The 15,699-nt window shown below is 46.4% G+C and overlaps 1 protein-coding gene across 1 annotated transcript in view; it reads left to right on the forward strand.

Moving 5' to 3' along the window:
• Positions 1 to 15,699, forward strand: part of si:ch211-264f5.6 (carcinoembryonic antigen-related cell adhesion molecule 20) — a 65,537-nt gene that overhangs the window by 6,821 nt on the left and 43,017 nt on the right. The window contains exons 2-5 of the mRNA XM_056298204.1: positions 6,401 to 6,494; positions 7,692 to 8,024; positions 14,208 to 14,371; positions 14,815 to 14,941. Of these exons, the coding sequence (XP_056154179.1) occupies positions 6,446 to 6,494; positions 7,692 to 8,024; positions 14,208 to 14,371; positions 14,815 to 14,941 (673 nt within the window). The 5' untranslated portion in view covers positions 6,401 to 6,445. The remainder of the gene's footprint in view (positions 1 to 6,400; positions 6,495 to 7,691; positions 8,025 to 14,207; positions 14,372 to 14,814; positions 14,942 to 15,699) is intronic.

A 15,699-nucleotide genomic window follows, 5' to 3' on the forward strand; every position in this document is an offset into this window, starting at 1 on the left:
CCTATCTCTCTCTCTCGCTCTCTCACGCTCTCTGTCTCTCTCCCTCTCTCTCTCTCTCTCTCTGTCTCTGTCTCTCTCTCTCTCTCTCTCTCAGTCTGTCTCTGAGCTGAGTTGAGCTGAGCTGAGCTGAGCTGAGCTGAGTTGAGTTGAGTTGAGTTGAGTTGAGTTAAGCTGAGCTGAGCTGAGCTGAGTTGAGTTGAGTTGAGTTGAGTTGAGTTGAGTTGAGTTGAGTTGAGTTGAGTTGAGTTGAGTTGAGTTGAGCTGAGCTGAGCTGAGCTGAGCTGAGTTGAGTTGAGTTGAGTTGAGTTGAGTTGAGTTGAGTTGAGCTGAGCTGAGCTGAGTTGAGTTGAGTCGAGTTCAGCAGGGCTTCATTGCATGACCGTATTGCGTTGCGCAGCATGCCAAAGGCCCGGCCGGGTGGGCGAGGCTCGTTGGCCCGCCGGGCGGCTCCTCCAGGAAGACCCTGATTTAAACCTCCGCTGCCTCGCGCGTGTCCTCGTCTGCGGGAAGGGCTTCGGAAGAAACCCCGAGGAAAAATCTGCATCCGTCTCCGCTGCCAGTCGTCTTGCTGGTCTTGCCACTGGTAGTAGGTGGTCTCGGACGAGAGAGTGGGTTGATGATGATGCTGCGCAACTCTTCCTCACTTCAGTCATCGCGCAAGTCATCAGCCATCCATCACAGGGGGACGAGATGGTCCTCGCCGCTAAATCCAAAACAATACGGCAGAAGGCCCAGGTGCTACAAAACAGGACAGTACACGTCATGACGTACAAACTGTCAGAGAAGAAAAGTTGCTGTACTGTTAAAAACAAACAAACAAACAAACTATTTAACAATACGTTTAGTAGTGCAACGTTAATTGAACTTGAAGGACAAAGAAGGGAAGAAAAAAATAGAAAAGGAAGAAACCTGTGTGTGTGTGTGTGTGTGTGGACGGGGTGCTCACTCACTGTCCCTGACATGAAACAATATATTTGGCTGCTGTGTTGCAGCTTGTCCTCTCCTCTCCGAGTAGGGTGGCTAGTTTGTCATGTCTTCTCCCAGTAGGATGGCTAGTTTGTCCTCTCCTCCCCCAGTAGGATGGCTATTTTGTCTTGTCTTCTCCAGTAGGATGGCTAGTTTGTCCTCTCCTCTCCCAATAGGATGGCTAGTTTGGCTTGTCTTCTGCCAGTAGGATGGCTAGTTTGTCTTGTCTTCTCCTAGTATGATGGCTAGTTTGTCCTCTCCTCTCCCAGTAGGATGGCTAGTTTGTCCTCTCCTCTCCCAGTAGGATGGCTAGTTTGTCTTGTCTTCTCCCAGTAGGGTGGCTAGTTTGTCTTGTCTTCTCTCAGTAGGATGCCTAGTTTGTCCTGTCCTCTCCCAGTAGGATGGCTAGTTTGTCTTGTCTTCTGCCAGTAGGATGGCTAGTTTGTCTTGTCTTCTCACAGTAGGATGGCTAGTTTGTCTTGTCTTCTGCCAGTAGGATGGCTAGTTTGTCTTGTCTTCTCCCAGTAGGATGGCTAGTTTGTCCTCTCCTCTCCCAGTAGGATGGCTAGTTTGTCATGTCTTCTCCCAGTAGGATGGCTAGTTTGTCCTCTCCTCTCCCAGTAGAATGGCTAGTTTGTCCTCTCCTCTCCCAGTAGGATGGCTAGTTTGTCCTCTCCTCTCCCAGTAGGATGGCTAGTTTGTCTTCTCCTCTCCCAGTAGGATGGCTAGTTTGTCTTGTCTTCTCCCAGTAGGATGGCTAGTTTGTCTTGTCTTCTCCCAGTAGGATGGCTAGTTTGTCTTCTCCTCTCCCAGTAGGATGTCTAGTTTTTCCTCTCCTCTCCCAGTAGGATGGCTAGTTTCTCTTCTCCTCCCCCAGTAGGATGGCTAGTTTGTCTTGTCTTCTCCCAGTAGGATGGCTAGTTTGTCTTGTCTTCTCCCAGTAGGATGGCTAGTTTGTCTTCTCCTCTCCCAGTAGGATGGCTAGTTTGTCTTGTCTTCTCCCAGTAGGATGGCTAGTTTGTCCTCTCCTCTCCCAGTAGGATGGCTAGTTTGTCCTCTCGTCTCCCAGTAGGATGGCTAGTTTGTCTTGTCTTCTCCCAGTAGGATGGCTAGTTTGTCTTCTCCTCTCCCATTAGAATGGCTAGTTTGTCTTCTCCTCTCCCTGTAGGATGGCTAGTTTGTCTTCTCCTCTCCCAGTAGGATGGCTAGTTTGTCCTCTCCTCTCCCAGTAGGATGGCTAGTTTGTCTTCTCCTCTCCCAGTAGGATGTCTAGTTTGTCCTCTCCTCTCCCAGTAGGATGGCTAGTTTGTCTTGTCTTCTCCCAGTAGGATGGCTAGTATGTCCTCTCCTCTCTCAGTAGGATGGCTAGGTTGTCCTCTCCTCTCCCAGTAGGATGGCTAGTTTGTCTTCTCCTCTCCCAGTAGGATGGCTAGTTTGTCGTTTCCTCTCCCAGTAGGATGGCTAGCTTGTCTTCTCTCCCAGTAGGATGGCTAGTTTTTCTTCTCCTCTCCCAGTAGGATGTCTAGTTTGTCCTCTCCTCTCCCAGTAGGATGGCTAGTTTGTCTTGTCTTCTCCCAGTAGGATGGCTAGTATGTCCTCTCCTCTCTCAGTAGGATGGCTAGGTTGTCCTCTCCTCTCCCAGTAGGATGGCTAGTTTGTCTTCTCCTCTCCCAGTAGGATGGCTAGTTTGTCGTTTCCTCTCCCAGTAGGATGGCTAGCTTGTCTTCTCTCCCAGTAGGATGGCTAGTTTGTCTTCTCCTCTCCCAGTAGGATGGCTATTTTGTCTTCTCCTCTCCCAGTAGTATGGCTAGCTTGTCTTCTCCTCTCCCAGTAGGATGGCTGTGTGTCTTCTCCTCTCCCAGCAGGATGGCAAGTTTGTCTTCTCCTCTCCCAGTAGGATGGCTAGTTTGTCGTTTCCTCTCCCAGTAGGATGGCTAGTTTGTCTTCTCCTCTCCCAGTAGTATGGCTAGCTTGTCTTCTCCTCTCCCAGTAGGATGGCTAGTTTGTCTTCTCCTCTCCCAGTAGGATGGCTAGCTTGTCTTCTCCTCTCACAGTAGGATGGCTGTGTGTCTTCTCCTCTCCCAGTAGGATGGCTAGCTTGTCTTCTCTCCCAGTAGGATGGCTAGTTTGTCTTCTCCTCTCCCAGTAGGATGGCTAGCTTGTCTTCTCCTCTCACAGTAGGATGGCTGTGTGTCTTCTCCTCTCCCAGTAGGATGGCTAGTTTCTCTTCTCCTCCCCCAGTAGGATGGCTAGTTTGTCTTGTCTTCTCCCAGTAGGATGGCTAGTTTGTCTTGTCTTCTCCCAGTAGGATGGCTAGTTTGTCCTCTCCTCTCCCAGTAGGTTGGCTAGTTTGTCGTTTCCTCTCCCAGTAGGATGGCTAGCTTGTCTTCTCTCCCAGTAGGATGGCTAGTTTGTCTTCTCCTCTCCCAGTTGGATGGCTAGTTTGTCTTCTCCTCTCCCAGTAGGACGGCTAGCTTGTCTCCTTCTCCTGTGTTCAGTGTTTAGGTAGTAATGATTTCTAATGTGGTTCTACTCAGGGCAGGTGGGGGTGAAGTGCAGCTCTGTCTCCACCTCTCCCATGTCCCAGTGTGAGCACAGCATCTCTTCTGCCGGCAGCCATGTTTGTCTGTGTCGGCCTTTTCCTATGGCCTGGCCATGCTCACGGAGTCTGTACTCCGTCCAGGTGGTTGTCAGTTTGGTATCAGTCACCGTGTGCAGATATTCGGCCACGGTGTACTGTCTTTTTAGGGCCAGATCGCATTGCATTTTATGTTGGTTTTTAGTTTGCGTGTCCCAATAAGTAATATCATTTAGTTTTTGTTGAGTTATAATTTGATGGACTCCGGTGTTCTGGTCCTGAGGCTGTGAAGTGTTCGTGTTTGATAGTGAACTGAGCTTCAGGATCAGTTGAGTGAGGGGACTGGTTTTGCTCCACTCTTGGTATTGCAGGGCTTTGTAATGGCGTGAGTGGGGGGGGGGGTCACTGTTTTTCAAATGTTGCCGGGATTTGATTGCTCTTTCCTGTATTTTGATCAGTAATGCATACTGGCCTCATTGTACATTGTTGTTTTCCTCTGGACGTGTAAGAGGCTCTGACAGAACTCCGCATGCAGGGTCTCAATTGGATGTTTGTCCCAGTTGCTAAATTCTGGATTTGTAATTGGACCCCACACTACACTGCCATAAAGGGCAATTGGTCTCACTCTCTCTCTGTCTCTCTGTCTCTCTGAGTTGTCCCGGGGTTCTGTGATGGACGATGAACTCTGTTTTGGACGTATTAATGTAAAGGAGTGACTTTGTTAATATTGTCAAAAGACGTGTCATTGTTACATTTCGTTTTCCTGTTCAATAAAGACCTTTTTTCAGATTCAATTCTCTCGCTCTCTCTCTATTTCTGCCTCTCTCTGCAGTCTGTCCGTCTCCGTCTCTCTGTCTCTCTGTCTCTGTCTGTATTTTGAGGGACAATAAGGAAGAGGGAGGGAGGGAACACGTTCAAATGTGCTTGAAAAAGTAAATTAAAGCGAGCAGAAAAGTGATGTTGCGTTTGCATTTTCACGACCACGTGGTCTCGGCGGACACTGGATTTGGGTATTTTTGCATTATTTTGTAGTGTTCTGTTCTGAGAAACTTTTTTTTTCTCATCCATAATGTCAATATGAGTCTTGTAGAGTCTTCTAGAAACAGTATTTCTGTGTCATTAGACGTTAGAGACAGAAACTGCATTCAGACGCAATATGATTATGATAAATTATGATTATAGAAGAGGATGTACTTTCTCCACCGGCTCAAGAAGTTCAGCCTGCCTCAGGAACTGCTGATTCAGTTCTACGCTACAATAATCCAGTCTGTCCTCTGCACATCCATCACTGTCCGGTCTGGTTCGGCCACCAAACAGGACAGGGACAGACAGTTAAGTCTGCAGAGACAATCATTGGTACCATCCTGCCCTCCGTTCAGGACTTATACACCTCCAGACTCAGGAAACAGGCAGGCAAAGTCACTGCAGACCCATCGGACCCTGGTCCTAACCTGTTCCCAGTCCTCCCCACTGGGAGGCGCTACAGAGCACCGTACGCCAAAGCGACCGGATATGAAAACAGTTTCTTTCTGCGGGCTGTCATTCAAATGAACACTTAACACATAAGTCCAACCATTTTGTACATACTGTACTGTACATGTTGTATATACTGTACAGTACATGTTGTATATACTGTGCTGTACATGTTGTATATACTGTACTGTACATGTTGTATATACTGTGCTGTACATGTTGTATATACTGTACTGTACATGTTGTATATACTGTGCTGTACATGTTGTATATACTGTACTGTACATGTTGTATATACTGTACTATACATGTTGTACTGTACTGTACATGTTGTACATACTGTACTATACATGTTGTATATACTGTAATATACATGTTGTACTGTACTATACATGTTGTACTGTACTGTACATGTTGTACATACTGTACTATACATGTTGTATATACTGTACTATACATGTTGTACTGTACTGTACATGTTGTACATACTGTACTATACATGTTGTGTATACTGTACTATACATGTTGTACTGTACTGTACTAAACATGTTGTACTGTACTGTACAAATAATAGTTGTACACTGAAATGAAGAGGAAGCCAAAAATGACGCACTGAGGTACACGTGGGCCAAAGGTAGTTTTGTTTCCTCCTTTAACGTTTTCTCTTCAAATCGACATGGATAACAGCAGGTTGAGTCTGTGGAATTTGTTCGGGATTTCGCCCTTTGGTCAACAGTCTGGCCACAGACTCGAAAACCATTAGCATGACTCTTGAGGCTTTATAAGGATGTGCCCCCCCACCACCACAACAATATCAATACTCAGAATAGTCCTCCTCCCTCTATGCACAGTAATAACAAACCGTACTGTGATCCCTGAACTAGTTGGACGTGTGCGCCGCTTCCTCCCTGCGCCGCGTCCAGCCGTCCGCTAGGTGGCAGCAGAAACCCGCCGAACCAGGTGGCCTGTCACTAACTGCGCGCCCCTTTAACCTTCCCACAGTGTTCCGTGAGAGAGTGAGTAAATCGTCGCTGTTTCGGCTTGTCGCTCTGGATTCTCTGCACAGACCTAAATAAACGTGGCATAATGTGAGATTTAGCAAACGACGCGCGTGAAGTCGTTTTCATTGGTTAAAACAACACCCCCCCCAGCCCCCCACGCACAGACCAGGAATTAGACGGTGACGGTGACGGGCGACCCCTCAACCCACTGCGGGCCAACCGACCGCAGGTATTTTGCAGGAATGTGAGCGATGCCTTCAAAAACACGCTCATCCACCCAGTGCGCATGCGTGCGCGCGTGTGTGCGTGCGTGTGAGTGTGAGGCGGGCTCTCACACCTTGGCTGGGCGTGTCCTGTGCTGATTGACTCGTGTGTTCCGCAGGTAGAGACCCATTCTCCCCTTCCTCGTTGACTCGAACCGTCCGGGATGAAACTGCTGAAGCTGAAGTCGCTCCTGTTGTTCCTTTCCGCAGTGGGTAAGAAGAGTCGCCGCTTTACAGGGGGGGGGGGCGGAGGGGCGGGGGGGGGCTATTCGCTTTTATGTTCTCTTAAGTTTTTTTTTTTTTAAAAAACAGTTTGATCATTAAAACTTGCCCTTGCGCGTGAGCCAGTTTGCAGCGTCAGACCCCCCCGTGTCACCCCCGCAGTGTCGCGTGCGCGCACTGGTTACTTTGCACACCTGTTTAACGTTAAACTGACGGTGAATGATGCAAAAAAAATCAGCGAAAACGAAACAAGTGGACGTGCTTCGTGTATGCGCGTGCATAGACGACACCATGTCGACCTACGTAGCCCACGATACTACATGCGCGTGCTGCACGTTTCGTTTGACCGCGCATCATTTGTGTCTCCGGTTGTGCAGGTGGTGCACCCACTTAGAGCAGCTTTTTATACACTAAATGACAGGTGGGGGGGTCTGTGCTGCACACTATTACAGCAGCCGAGTATTTTTGCACATCCAAGGTATTTGACTCCAGTGGCCGTCAATGTACTTAATAATAATAATAATAATAATAATGCACAGAATAACAACACAGCCATCTTCAGGAATATATACCAGGAGAGACTCCGTACAGTGAAACCGTCTCCGTGAGCTGTAAACAGGAAACGAATACAGCCAAGAAGTGAAGAGTGCTGAGATAGATATTAAACAGGAAAAAAAGACGTTACTGTCTATCTATCTATCTATCTATCTATCTATCTATCTATCTATCTATCTATCTATCTATCTATCTATCTATCTATCTATCTATCTATCTATCTATCTATCTATCTATCTATCTATCTATCTATCTATCTGTCTGTCTGTCTATCTCTCTCTATATATTCTTTATATATATATATATATATATATAGTAACGTCTTTTTATGTTTATATATTATATACATACATTTGTCCATATGTATGTATATAGTAGGTGATTATGTACAGTATACAGCCTGTTCAGATATACAGTAGTGAGTGAAATGTGTTGCACATTTGTATTTTAGACTAAAATAAGGGATTTGTAGGTACAGTGTGGGTACAGTGTGTGTACAGTGTGGGGTACAATGTGGGGTACAGTGTGGGGTACAGTGTGCACACTGGGTGTTATAGCTTCCTCTCGGGAAGCGTCTGGCTGGCCTCAGCTGGGTCAGAAGCTCTCTAACGGCAGCCGGGCTGTTTTGTGCAGGACGCTGTGCGGGCCAGGACGCCCTGCCAGACGGACCCGTGGACGCTGTCTTGGGGAAAAACGTCACTTTCCACACAATCGTGGAGGCCACGGATAAGTTCCTGACCATCTCCTGGACTTTTAACGGAGGGACGGACCTGGTGCCGGTGGTGACGGTGGCCCCCGGAGGGATGACGTTTGGGGATGGATATGAAGGACGGGTGCGGGTGAACAACACCACGGGGGTTTTGATTCTGGGTCCTCTGAAAGCCACCGACAGCGGAGATTATTCCGTCTCCATGGTCAACATGAAGGGCGCAACCAAGACCGGGGAGACCACACTTCGAGTTCTGGGTAATAACTAAGTACAATTTAATACTACCATAGTATGACACAATAGTATCAGTGAAGTATATTAATATTGGTAAATGTAATTTAGCATACAAATATAATTTGCTAAAATACTTGTAGTTTCATATAATAATTATAAGTATGATTTATTATTATACCATAAGCTTACTTTGGTTGTTAGCTTCTCACTAGCTACTGCACATGAAGCTCTGGACAAACGAAGCAGTCCTGTCCTCTGCTCTTTTGTTCTGTTCTAGTTTGTCCTGTTCTAGTTTATTCTGTTCTATTTTGTCCTCTTCTAGTTTGTTCTGTTCTAGTTTGTCCTCTGCTCTTTTGTTCTTTTCTAGTTTGTCCTGTTCTAGTTTGTCCTGTTCTAGTTTATTCTGTTCTATTTTGTCCTCTTCTAGTTTGTTCTGTTCTAGTTTGTCCTGTTCTAGTTTATTCCGTTCTATTTTGTCCCTTCTAGTTTGTTCTGTTCTAGTTTGTCCTCTGCTCTTTTGTTCTGTTCTAGTTTGTCCTGTTCTAGTTTATTCTGTTCTATTTTGTCCTTTCTAGTTTGTTCTGTTCTAGTTTGTCCTGTTCTATTTTGTCCTGTTCTATTTTGTCCTCTTCTAGTTTGTCCTGTTCTAGTTTGTCCTGTTCTATTTTGTCCTCTTCTAGTTTGTCCTCTTCTAGTTTGTCCTGTTCTATTTGGTCCTGTTCTATTTTGTCCTCTTCTAGTTTGTCCTGTTCTAGTTTATTCTGTTCTATTTTGTCCTCTTCTAGTTTGTCCTCTTCTATTTTGTCCTGTTCTATTTTGTCCTCTTCTAGTTTGTCCTGTTCTAGTGTTTCCTCTTCTATTTTGTCCTGTTCTAGTTTGTCCTCTTCTAGTTTGTTCTGTTCTATTTTGTCCTCTTCTAGTTTTTTCTGTTCTATTTTGTCCTCTTCTAGTTTGTTCTGTTCTAGTTCGTCCTGTTCTAGTTTGTCCTGTTCTATTTTGTCCTGTTCTAGTTTGTCCTGTTCTATTTTGTCCTGTTCTATTTTGTCCTCTTCTAGTTTGTCCTCTTCTAGTTTGTCCTGTTCTAGTGTTTCCTCTTCTATTTTGTCCTGTTCTAGTTTGTTCTGTTCTATTTTGTCCTGTTCTAGTTTATTCTGTTCTATTTTGTCCTCTTCTAGTTTGTTCTGTTCTAGTTTGTCCTGTTCTAGTTTGTCCTGTTCTATTTTGTCCTCTTCTAGTTTGTCCTCTTCTAGTTTGTCCTGTTCTATTTTGTCCTGTTCTAGTTTGTCCTGCTCTATTTTGTTCTAACGTGTGAGGAAACGGTGGCGGCAGTAGAAGGTGTGGGAGGATGCAGGAGGTTGTAAAAGGTTTGAGCCCGCTCATTACTTTGCTATTCAGGGTGTGGCTCCTGCAAACCGTTCTTAGGAGACGGCCCTCCTGTTTGTGTGTGGGCGTGTGTGTGTGCGTGTGTGTGTGTGCGTGTGCGCGCGTGTGTGTGTGTGTGCGCGCGTGTGTGCTTGTTTTTCTATCCCAATGGGGAACAAATGTCGTCATTAGGATAGGAAAACCAGAAGCCACCTGCCTTGTGAGGACATGTCGTGGGTCCCGGTGAGGGATAGGGTCTATTGTAGGGATCGGGAACATTTGTCCAAACATTCCGCGCGCACGTGAAACGTAACGACACGCCGTTTCCCACAGCGGTGCAACACAAAGACAAAAACACACATCCAAAAACTACACGAACTACAAGGACACAAAAGATTCAAGACATCAAAATAAATCACTACGAATCCCCTGCCAAGACCAGCATGGCTGCCGGAACGTTAGGACTCGGCTTTAGGGTTAAGGTTCGGCATGTAGGCGGCGAGGGGGTCCCCATTTGTGTGTGTTGGGGGGACTTATGAGTGTAGTGATCTAACGCCATGTATACCCACCGGAACTACACTAGGTGTTATGTACTACCCGGGCCGTTGTTATGGTTACACCACTACCAAGTGTGGTTATTACGTCTGCCTACTGAGCCACGATTACACCTGAGTTCTATAACCCAGTGTGCTCACTGATCCTCTACCAACACTACCTCAAGTGTTACTTCAACGAGCACCCGGCTGTGGGGTTGTTGTTTTTGTTTTTGGTTTAACTGTAGGGCCAGTTTAACAAAAATAAATAAATAAATAAATAAAGAAATAAATAAAATACAAACACGCCCCAGCTCTGCCGAAAGTCTTCCGCACACGAACATGGAGAATGCTGCTGGGGTCGAGCTGATCCTCCACCCACGTCGGTCTTCCCTCCAACAGGCATTCACTTTTATTGGCACGGACCGATCACACAGCAGGAAGGGACTCGGTGTGTGGTTCTCACACACGCACACATGTGACGTGTGCACACAGCAAGACGAGACAAGTGCACGGTGAGAGAGAGAGAGAGAGAGAGAGAGCTGCAAGGCGAGTCAGGAATCGGAAACATTTATTTGTCCTTTCATTTCATGCACTTGCACACATGAAATGAAACGAAGCATAATCCCCCCCCCCCCCCCCCAGCAGCACCCAGCAGTGCAACGCAAACACAAAGACACATCCAAACTACCAACAAAAAAAAACCCCTACAAAAACTCATATATCCAACACATACATCAATCAATCAATCAATAGGACTGCATGGGCTAGCAGTTAGCCTAGCCTGTCCCGCTTCCGCCGCCCTCGGGCCCTCGGGCGCAGCTCCAGGCAGCAGCAGACCGGGCTCCCCCAGCCGATCCAACGCCAGCTCTCCCAGCCAGACACCTCCGACGCACACACCTCCCCGCACCCCACACGACGACACTAAGAACACAGTCGAGGCCAGGCGAGGCCGCCGCCAGACCGCCCTCGGTGTTATCGGAACTACCGGTCTGCATGGCCTAGCAGTTAGCTTAGCCTGCCCCGCTTCCGCATCCTGTCAGACCGCCCTCGGTGTGTCCTCCTCGGGTGCAGCTCCAGACAGGGCCGGGGTCCCTGGGCCCACAGGACGCAGCAGGCCAAGCTCTCCCAGCCATCAAACGAAGACACAAACTTAGAGGCGGACGTGGACAAAGACGCTGCATGGACAGTACGCCGCCGCAAACGTACTGTAACGACCATGAAGGAGCGGACTTGCTAGCCGGTTGGCTAACGGGTCGGACCCTTTAGTCGACTAGTTAACGTCGCCGCCCAGGGTGCGGGAGACCTGGGTTCGCATCCCAGCTGTGGCGGTTCCCGGCTGCCCCCCCCCCCCCTGAATTCGCTACATTCTCGCCGCCATCTTCCCACACCGGTATTGGGCGAGGCCGCTGCACACGAGAATTCGCGCCGCCATATCTTCCCACACTGGAAGATATGCAAAGCCGAATATGATAAAACATAAAAAGTAAGAATATGAGGTAGTGTAGCTTTAGCTTTGAGCGGTGTGCGTGTTGTAACAGCAGTGAATCAGCGGGATTAGATCTGGTAGGGGGAGGCTTGCAGCACGTACGCGCCGTGGTGCACAGAAGCAAAGTCAACAACGTTGCACAGGTCCTGTTGCATAGATTATTGCACAAGGAGAGCAAATAGATGGAGGTGAATACGGAATGCTATTATATCTTGCACGCTCCACCGTCCATTCATTGTCTCCTTCCCTCTTGTTACCGGTCCTTTGGCTGACACCTTGAACCTGAAATGTACATAAGCTCTCCGGTCTGGCGTGTATTCACAGCCAGAACAGGTTACCACTCCTTTCATTCCCTACATCGCCCCAACACACCTTCTGTTGCCTCATCGTCGATAAAAAAAAAAAACAGAAGAAAGAACCCATTCAGAGATGGACTGTTGGATTACGAGAACCGGTACTGCAGGTCGAGCAGTCTGTAATTTATTGACTATCTTGATTCGCCTCATTTAAATGTTGGTTTGAGAGGAGGGATGCGGCTTTGCGGTAGACTCAGACGGACTCCGGCCTTCAGCCTCGCAGGTTCCTCGCACATCAACCTCCGTCACCTCACCTCTCACTGTTGGTGGTCACATGATGTAGAAGATGTGGCTAAAGTACAAAACAAAAACACAGAAACTACACAGCCTCTGTCTGGGATTGACCTTTAACCTGGATATAAGCTGCTGGGTGACGTCACTATATTTCTGACTGACTACGTGCATATGTGTTGCTGTGTGGATGACTGTTGGTTCGTTCATGATATAGTAACACAGCAGTAAATGAAGGTAAATGATTATTAGCAACGTGGATATGATGAGCAAGCAGGGAGTGACGTCCATTGTTCATTTAACTGAAACAGTGGAATAAGTTCAGAAAATGGTCTCGCTTTACTGTAACGCCGCTTTTAACTCTAGAACGACCAGGATTTCACTCCTACCTTAAACGACCATGGGCGGTCAAAATGACCGCCAGGTTTTAAACTATATTCTGTTAATAATAGTAATAATAATAATAATAATAATTTTGTTAATATAGCACTTTTCTTAAACAATGTTACAAAGTGCTTCAAAAAAGATAAAAGCAGACAAGGCAAAATGAAGAGTAAGATCAAATAGGAGTAAAAAATAAAAACATCCAAAAATAAAAACTGTATAAATAAAAACAAATATCAAACATTATACAAGATAAATACCCAGTTGACATATTAATGCATTGCATATGTTAGCATGTCTGTTAGGAAACGACTGACACCAAAATGAACATTTTAACAACTTTAATACTATTTTTAAACCATTTAGACTTCAGAGAGACATGGTCCAACTTTGAACAGCAAACATGAAAAAGTGAAAATATTACCTGAAAAACAAAACAACACATATTGCTAATCTAACAAACGTCACAAGGCCTATAAAACATGAAATGTAAAAAAAGAACTGAAAATAAAAAAATAAAAACGACCGGAACTTAAAAACTACCAGAACGACCACGGGCCGTCAAAATGACCGCCACGGTTTTTAAACTCTATATTCTGTCACGATAAATACCCAGCTGATATATCAACGCATTACATGTGTTAATATGGCTTTTAAGAAACTATCTGACGCCAAAATTAACATTTTAACAACTTTAATACTATTTTTCAAACCATTTAAAATGGCCGCTGCCCAACGCCTGTAAACACTGCAGCGCCTCGGTGGTCGTCATGGTGCGTCTGTAACCGGACATGTTGGAAATGAACAGAAATCAAGTTTAGACTGTTTCTCTCCACCGGAGGGCGCTAGTGTGTTCCTAGGACGGAGCAACGAACTTCACGAAGGAAATGACGCGACAAACGCGCGTCATAAATAGGGACATGACGCGCACGATGACGCGCAAATTACGCGCCGTCATTTTGACCGCTCGTGGTAGGTAGAGCTTATCGTAGCTTTTTTTTCCCGTGTGTAATTGATCTAAAACTCTTTTGAATGCGAACAAATGCAATTTTAGGAGCTTTTTTGTCCCCCCCCCTCCACAATGTTGTTAAACTTTGAAAACCCAAAACCGCCAAACTGACGGCCTTGTTCGCCCGGTCCGTGACGTATGTGGCCGTGTCAAGCTGCGGCATGTATTTTACTTTCCATAACTGACGTGTTGGAAAGTTCTAGATGGAAAATAATCATCGTGTCTTTCTCGGCCGATCGTAATAGAAACTGTGGGTCTGTTTCCCTCCGATCTTTACAACCATTAGTGACGCGAACAAACCTTTTCACAGCGTCAGAAAACATCAGAAACCCAGATTTAGTCGTTATTTACTCTTAGTGCTTGTATGACGACACCTGTCAATCAATCTGGGAGTGACGGCAGCTTCCTGCGCTGTGGTTTGTGTTGTGGCGGGGGGGGGGGGCGACCCTTCAGGAAGCCTACCTATAAGACCAGGGAATGCCGATATTGAAGATGTGTCATTATATATATGTAAACTACTAATAAGACACGTTAGCCCCTAGCTAACGGGTCTGACCCTTTAGCCGAGCGGTTAGTGACGTGGCCTTGTGGTGCAGTACACCCCGTATCGAATCTCGCACCGGGCAACAAAATAACCGGTTACAATACGATAATGGAAATCCCAGACAGTATTTAGTCTGGTATATTGTGTCCTTTGCAGTGTTGGCTAGTACCTCGCTCTCAGATGAGCTCAACAGGAAATGGAAGTGCCCACAGCTCCAGTATGACGCGTCAGGTTCCAATCATGCAAAACCAATGTGTCACGCAAATGACCGTCCCCTCTCCGTCTTCTCTGTCTGCAGAGCCGGTATCTGATGTGGTCATCAAGTCTGACGTCCCGGAAGCGGTGGAGTTCAACAGCACTGTGGTTCTGACTTGCACTGCCAAAGGTTCCTTCCTGAAGTTCTCCTGGACCAACGGCACCACCCCCATAGTGTCTGACGGCAAGCGGCTGACCGTCAAATCGGTGTGTGTGTGTGTGTGTGTGTTTGAATCTATACCATTGGCTCAAACACATGACTTGTACTCCTCATTATTATTATTGTTATTATTAATAATAGCAATGAATAATAAGCATAGACTCAAAAAGTGAGGAAACACAGTGACCTTTAATACCTGGAAGAGAGAGACAAATGGTAGTAGTCAGGAAGTGGATGGAGGGGTGGATGGGGGTGTGTGAGGGGAGGGTAAGGACTTGGTTGAGTGAGGAATGGAAGGATTGACTCTTATTTTTTCCAATTTCATTCATCCGTTCCTTTTTTTTAAGTTCAGTATTTGTAATATTGTACTGTTGTGTACTTGGGTTAGGAACTTAGTGAAACGGGGCAGATTTCCTTCCATCATGAAAATAATCGTCTGGACTCATCAGTATATACTTTTCTAAATGGATTTTATTGTTTTGAATTGCAGGAAGACACAGCCAGTAATCTGACTGTGGCCGCTGTGCTCCGAACAGATCTACTGGGCCCCATCTACTGCAAAGCCACCAACAAGCTGGAGATGGAGACTAGCGCCCCCTTCAACTTATCGGTCAGCTGTGAGTACTGCAGCTGTCAGAGCCTTTCTGGTTTTTTGGGGGGGGGGCGACAGAGAAAAGACGTTCTTTGTTTCTGACAAGATGATCGATATGTTATCGTTTCACACTCCCACTAAAGCACACGTGGACACACACAAACCCCTGCAATCACACTTTAAAGTGAAGACTTTGTGAGGGCCTTATGAGATTTACAGTTGTAGTCATTCATCCCTCCTTCCTGGTAACTGGACGGTCGGTTAGTCTGGCAGTTGTTGTTAAGCCACACAGGAAGTGTCATCATTAGGATGTTGGTCTACTGGGGTTCACCGCTTAAAGCTGAGGTCGTTTTCTGAACGAGCTCCACACCCGCTGGATAACAACGGCGCTCGCTCCGCCGCACACCGCGTCTGTCCAGGCGCCAAGAAAAGGAACAGCCACCGCACTTTAGTTGGCTTGTTTACTTCTTTGTACCTGAATTGAGAATATACGTGGCCATTTGTGTGTTTGTTGACTTTGTTTACACGTACATACCCTCGAAACCTGTTAAAAAGTCTATAAGGTGGCTGTGTTGGTGGCTGAACCAGTTTAGTGTGTAGCATGTCGGCCTGCTTCCTGCTCCCCCATCAATTCACTCTTCCACTCTGTTAAAGCTAAAAAATCCCCTGCTATAAACAGATGGAGGCCAGTGAATAGATAGATAGATGGATAGATGGAGTTCATTCTTCCGTCCTGTTACCCATTACAGTGGCCTGACTTTGTCTGACAGTACCAATTTGCCG

The sequence above is a fragment of the Lampris incognitus genome, chromosome 18 (genome assembly GCF_029633865.1).
Source record: "Lampris incognitus isolate fLamInc1 chromosome 18, fLamInc1.hap2, whole genome shotgun sequence".
NCBI lineage: Eukaryota > Metazoa > Chordata > Actinopteri > Lampriformes > Lampridae > Lampris > Lampris incognitus.